Source organism: Oryctolagus cuniculus, chromosome 21 (assembly GCF_051225735.1).
Source record: "Oryctolagus cuniculus isolate XC-2025 breed Fujian yellow rabbit chromosome 21, ASM5122573v1, whole genome shotgun sequence".
Classification (NCBI taxonomy): domain Eukaryota; kingdom Metazoa; phylum Chordata; class Mammalia; order Lagomorpha; family Leporidae; genus Oryctolagus; species Oryctolagus cuniculus.
The window spans coordinates 4621131-4627794 of record NC_142887.1 but is presented as its reverse complement, the minus strand read 5'-3'; the positions used below and the strand labels follow the sequence as shown (position 1 = coordinate 4627794).

Genomic DNA, 6664 nt, shown 5'->3' with positions numbered 1-6664 from the left:
TTGTTCCATTTACAGTGAGAACAGTTCTTTTGTAAGCACATATTTAAAACTGTTCTGGCATTATCAGCTGCCCAGCTGGCAAAAGTCACATCATCAGGGTAAGTTTGCTTTGATTTGGAAGGTAAGCAAATGTATTTTATAGAAAGAGAAATAGAGAATGAAGAGGAGTGACTTTATTGGGCATTAATGTAGTGGCTGCATTGAAGGCACATCTATAGAAGATATTACTAAATAAATGTAAGTCATTTTGTAGGAGATGGAGTTTAGAAGAGTTTTAGAGTTTACTTTTTTTAAAAATATTTATTTTTAACTTGTATACCATTTTTTCAAAGATTATTTATTTATTTATTTGAGAGGTGGAGTTACAGTGAGGGAGAGACAGAGAGAAAGGTCTTCTTTCTGTTGGTTCACTCTCTAAATGGCTGCAACGGCCGGAGCTGCGCTAATATGCCAGGAGCCAGGTGCTTCTTCCCAGTCTCCCAGGTGGATGCAGGGGCCCAAGCACTTGGACCATCTTCTACTGCTTTCCCAGGGCACAGCAGAGAGCTGGATTGGAAGAACAGCAGCCAGGACTAGAACCTGCACCCATATGGGATGCTGGCGCCACAGGCGGAGGATTAACCTACTGTGCCACAGTGCCGGCCCCCAAAAATATTTATTTTAAAAGCAGATTGACAGGCCGGTGCCACGGCTCAGTAGGCTAATCCTCCACCTTGCGGCGCCGGCACACCGGGTTCTAGTCCCTGTCGGGGCACCAGATTCTGTCCCGGTTGCCCCTCTTCCAGGCCAGCTCTCTGCTGTGGCCAGGGAGTGCAGTGGAGGATGGCCCAGGTGCTTGGGCCCTGCACCCCATGGGAGACCAGGATAAGCATCTGGCTCCTGCCTTCGGATAGGTGTGGTGCGCCGGCCGCAGCAGCCATTGGAGGGTGAACCAATGGCAAAAGGAAGACCTTTCTCTCTCTCTCTCTCTCACTGTCCACTCTGCCTGTCAAAAAAAAAAAAAGATTGACAAAGAAGAAACAGAAAGAGAGAGAGAGAGAGAGAGAATATCATCCATCTGCTGATTCACTCCCCAAATGTCTATAACAGCTAGGACTAGTACAGGTTGAAGCCAGGAGCCCAGAACTCCATCAGGGTTCCTCATGTGGGTGGCAGGGCCCAGGTACTTGGACCATCTTCCACTGCTTTCCTAGGCACATTAGCAGGGTGCTAGATTAGAAGCAGAGCAGCTGGGACTCAAACCGGTGCTGTGATATGGGACACACCAACCCTGGTAGTAGAATTTTAAATGCATCATCAGAAGGGTTGTATTTTTTCCCAGACATGCCATTCTTGGACACTCATTTTGAAGCTTCTCAACTTTCCATAGGCGTTTGGAAGAGGCTGGCTTATCTTAAAACAGCATAGTCTGACTGAAACATTGATTTGGTTTTCTAAGGTGACAATGGTGTGCATCAGGATGGAAATCAGATTATCTTGTGTTGTCAGCTATATTATGGAAAACATGAAAATTCATTATTTATTTAAACTGATATTTACTGGGGCTGGCACTGTAGCGTAGTGGGTAAAACTGCTGCCCAGTGCTGGCATCCCATATGGGCGCCAGTTCGAGTCCCGGCTGCTCCACTTCTGATCCAGCGCTCATCTGCTATGGCCTGGTGTTGCTGTGGATTTGTTCTGAGTGGAGGAGTGCGGTGGGGGCAAGAGGTGCTGAGTCACAACACAGAACCCGGAGTTGGGTGAAAGTGGGCCACAGGCGAGAGAGCCTGCACAAGTTGGTACAGCAGCTTATATAGCCAAGGCAGCCAATCCGGTCAAGGGGCGGTTTATGCCTTAACCAGTCACAACCTGTTGCCAGGCAGGCTCTGTTGCCATGTGGTTTCCAAAGCCGTTTCTGAGTAACTGACACTCGCTTGCCAGTGGCCATCTTGGCATGGCCTTCTCATTCCACCACAGCCTGAGAAAGCAGAAGATGGCCCAGGTCCTTGGGCCCCTGTGCCTGCGTGGGAGACCCAAAGGAAGCTCCTGGCTCCTGGCTTCGGATAGGCACAGCTCTGGCCATTGAGGCCAATTGGGGAGTGAGCCAACAGATGGAAGACCCCCCTCCCCCCGCCCCGCCTCTCCTTCTCTCTCTGTGTAACTCTGACTTTCAAATAAATAAATAAATCTTTAAAAAAAAATAAAAAATAAACTGATATTTACTTAAGGGTAAATTGGATATTTTTCATTTTTTGCTGCAGATATGGTCTCCATTCTCTGTAGGGTTTGACCTCTGAACTATACTAATCCCCATTTGCCCATTTGGGGTACATTCTAAGACCTACAGTAGGTGCCTTACACATCAGAAACCACTCAGTCCCATATCTAAGCACTGCAATGCCATGATAGCTGATCTAAATTACTAATAGGTAGGTAGCATATACAACGTGGTTACTCTAGACAAAGGGATGATTCACATCTTACATGTGGGATGGAGTGGAACAGTGTGAGATTTTATCACACTACTCAGAACAGCATGCAGTTAAAAAATTATGGGGCTGGCACCGTGGCTTAGTAGGTTAAGCCTCCTGCTGTGGTGCCAGTTTGAGTCCTAGCTGCTCCACTTCCGATCCAGCTCCCTGCTGATGGCCTGGGAAAGCAGTGGAAGTTGGTCCAAGTGCTTGAGCCCCTGTACTCACATGGCAGATCTGGAAGAAGCTCCTGGCTGTTGGCTTTGGATTGGCCCAGCTCTGGCCGTTGCAGCTATCTGGAGAATAAACTAGTGGGTGGAAGACCTTTTTCTCCCTCTCTGTTACTCTGCCTCTCAAATAAATCAATCTAAAAATTTATAAATATTTATTTCTGGAACTTTCCACATTTTTTTTTTTACTTCACTGCAGGTAATTAAAACTGGAAAGTGAAAGTATACATAAATGGGACTCCCTGTGTCATCAAACTACAACCCTTGGGCCAGATATCCATTTACATATTTCTGTAGCTGTTTACCATCTAAATAGAAGATTTGAGTATATTGCCGTCAAGACTGAAATATTTACTGTCTAGCTTTGCACAGAAAAATGTTTGCCGACCCCTGATTACCTCAGTGGGCTCCTTTGTCTTCTAAATTTTGGTTAAGTGCAACTGATGTTTAGAAAACTTATTTTAGAGGGATATTGGAATATCACAGTGGATATGTTTTGTGGATGGAGGTCATACATCTGGCCTAGGAAAGGCCAGAAGACACTCCTTCCAAGAAACACATTGGTGAGGAATGTATTATCATCCTTCAGCTCTGGGGTACCTTCTTGGCTGTAAATGATGTTAAGAGATTCTATAATGAAAGTAGTTTCCCAATTTCAATGAAGGTACTGGAATCTTGGCATAGTAGATGCAAGGCATAAATATAAGAATCCAAGAGATGGAATGGTAATCAGGCTTTCAAACACAAGTGTGTGGGATTGGGAAAATGAGCATGGAGTTCCTAGAGATAAAATATATGAATGGAGGGCCAGCCTTATGGCATAGCCGGTAAAGTTGTTGCCATCCCATGTGGGCACTGATTTGAATCCCAGCTGCTCCACTTCCAGTACAGCTCCCTGCTAATGGCCTGAGGAAAGCAGCAGCAGAAGGCCCAAATACTTGGGCCCTGCCACCCACTTGGGAGACCCAGAAGAAGCTCCTCACTTGGGCCTGGCACAGCCCCTCACCATTGTGGTCAACTGGGGAGTGAATCAATAGATGGAAGATCTCAGTCCCCCCCCCCCCCGTGTGTGTGTGTGTGTGTGTGTGTGTAACTGTGACTTTCAAATAAATAAATACACCTTTAAAAAAAATATAGGGATAGGCTACAAAGGTGCTATTTTATATACACAAGTGGAAAAGTCCACAATCTACTGGGTTGAGACCTACTGAAATCGCTAGAGTAAGGATCCACACCTTGACTTAGTTCCCAGACTATAGCTGATTCATAGTCCTAAAGCGTCTCAACGAGGGAGAGGCCAAGTCCCTTTGAGGAAAATTGCTGCATTTGAGCACATATTATGTGTGAAAAGACTGCCCATCTCGGTTTCTATGCCTAGCTAATCTATTAGAAAACTTGTTTCAAGAGTGGATATTTTGTGTAGTGATAAAGCACTACTTGGGACATAGCATCCTGTATTGGCGTGGCTTGTTGAGTCCTGGCTACTCCATTTCTGATCCAGCTCCCTGCTAATGGCCTTGGAAAAGCAGCTGAAGATGGCTCAAGTGCTTGGGCCCCTGCATCCCACTTGGGAGGTCCAAATGAAACTTGTGGTCCTTGACTTCAGCCTGGCCCAGACCTGACTATGGTAGCTGTCTGGGGTATGAACCAGCGGATACAAGATCTCTCTTTCATGTAAATTATTTTTTAAAGGCATACTAGAAAACACTGTGTAAAATTACCCTTAGGCTGTGTGTATAGGGTGTGTATGAAGCATAAATGGATTTCATGTTTAGACTTGGGTCATTTGACTGCCTCACGAGTATGTGAAGAAGCACAAATCTGAAAAAAATCCAAAGTCTGAAATACTTCTGGTCCCAAGCATTTTGCACAGGGGCTATCCAAACTGTACTATGTTTTTTCTATACATGCATACCTATGATGTTTTAATTTATAAATTAAGAGAGTAAAAGTAACAACAAAAGTAAAATATTATAATAATATACTGTAGTAAAATTGACAGTACCTCTGTTCTTGTGCTTGGGATCATCATTAAGTAAAGGTGTCAGACACAAGCATTAAGGTACAGCAGCAGATGACTGATAACCAAGAAGGCTACTAAGTGAGTGATGGGCAAGTAGCTTATACAAGGTGGATTTTCTGGGCAAAGTTATGATTCATGTCCCAGATGGAGAGGTACAAGATTTCACTACCCAGAACAGAGCATAATTTTGAAGTTATGAACTATTTATTTCTGGAATTTGCTATTTAATGTTTTCAGGTCATGGTTGACCATGAGTAACTAAAACCATGGAAAGCAAAATCACTGATGAGGGAGAACTACTGCATTAATTTACATTCAGCCTAAGGAAGTACCATGCATGCACCAACACCGGGTCAGTTCATTCTTTATAATCCCCAGTGCGGCAACACAGGAACAGATCAGACCAAAAAGAACCCCTGAGCTTTGGGGTGTGTGTAGTGAGGGAAAGATGGACCAGGAGAGGGAAGAATATGAATAAACATTGAACCACTGTTCTCTTAACAGTCTCGGTTTCTACACACCCTCATGGTGGAAGACCTATGACTAGTATGACTCTAGCGCTTAGAAAATAGATACTGGGAGCGGGTGTTGTGGTGCAGTGGGTAAAACTGCTGCTTGCAGTGCCAGAATCTCATATGGGAACCAGTTCATATCCTGACTGCTCCACTTCTGATCCAGTTCCCTCCGATGGCCTGCATCCACATGGGAGACCGGATGCCTGGTACAGCCTGGGCCATTGCAGCCATCTGGGGAAGGAACCAGTGGATAGAAGTTTTCTCTGTCTCTCCCTCTCTCTCTAACTCTGTCAAATAAATAAATAAAAAGATATTTTTAAAACAAAAAGAAATGGATTCCATGCAATTTTTGTTTCATACAACCACTTATAAAAATCTTATTTCGGGGCCGGCGCCGTGGCTCAATAGGCTAATCCTCCGCCTTGAAGTGCCAGCACACCAGGTTCTAGTCCCGGTCGGGGCGCCGGATTCTGTCCCGGTTGCCCCTCTTCCAGGCCAGCTCTCTGCTATGGCCCGGGAGTGCAGTGGAGGATAGCCCAAGTCCTTGGGCTCTGCACCCGCATGGGAGACCAGGAAAAGCACCTGGCTCCTGGCTTCAGATCAGCACGATGCGCTGGCCACAGCACGCCAGCCACGGTGGCCATTGGAGGGTGAACCAATGGCAGAAGGAAGACCTTTCTCTCTGTCTCTCACTGTCCACTCTGCCTGTCAAAAAATAAAATAAAATAAAAATCTTATTTCGGGGCTGGTGCCATGGCGCAGGAGGTTAATCCTCTGCCTGTGGTGCCAGCCTCCCATATGGGCACTGGTTCTAATCCCGGCTGCTCCTCTTCCGATCCAGCTCTCTGCTGTGCCCTGGGAAAGCAGTAGAAGATGGCCCAAGTGCTTGGGCCCCTGCACCCACGTGGGAGACCGGGAAGAAGCTCCTGGCTCCTGGCTTCGGATTGGCACAGCTCCGGCTGTTGCAGCCAACTGGGGAGTGAACCAACAGAAGGAAGACCTTTCTCTCTGTCTTCCTCTCACTGTAACTCTACCTCTCAAATAAATAAATTAAATCTCTTTAAAAAATCTTATTTGAAGTTAAACTTCCATTAGAATACTAGGTCAAAAAAAAAGCACAAAATTTGTTGAAACCTTTAAATATTTAATTGAACACTTGTTTTGGGCCAATTAAGAGGCATAATAGAGGGGCCAGTGCCGTGGCTCACTTGGTTAATCCTCCACCTGTGGCGCCGGCATCCCATATGGGCACCGGCCGAGTTCTAGTCCCGGTTGCCCCTCTTCTAGTCCAGCTCTCTGCTGTGGCCCAGGAATGCAATGGAGGATGGCCCAAGTGCTTGGGCGCCTGTACCTGTGTGGGAGACCAGGAAGAAGCACCTGGCTCCTGGCTTAGGATCAGCATAGCTCCGGCTGTAGCGGCCATTCTGGGGGTGAATCAACGGAGGG

The 6664-nt window shown here is 46.1% G+C and overlaps 1 protein-coding gene across 7 annotated transcripts in view; it reads left to right on the top strand.

Moving 5' to 3' along the window:
- The window catches only part of ZNF10 (zinc finger protein 10), a 50147-nt gene that overhangs the window by 2106 nt on the left and 41377 nt on the right, over nt 1-6664 (top strand). For all 7 annotated transcript variants that reach the window (XM_089323530.1, XM_089323526.1, XM_089323527.1 and 4 more), the window contains exon 2: nt 16-98. Coding sequence is in view for 1 of the 7 variants with exons in the window: in XM_070065694.2 (XP_069921795.2) it covers nt 16-98 (83 nt within the window). In the remaining 6 variants the exon portion in view is untranslated. The remainder of the gene's footprint in view (nt 1-15; nt 99-6664) is intronic.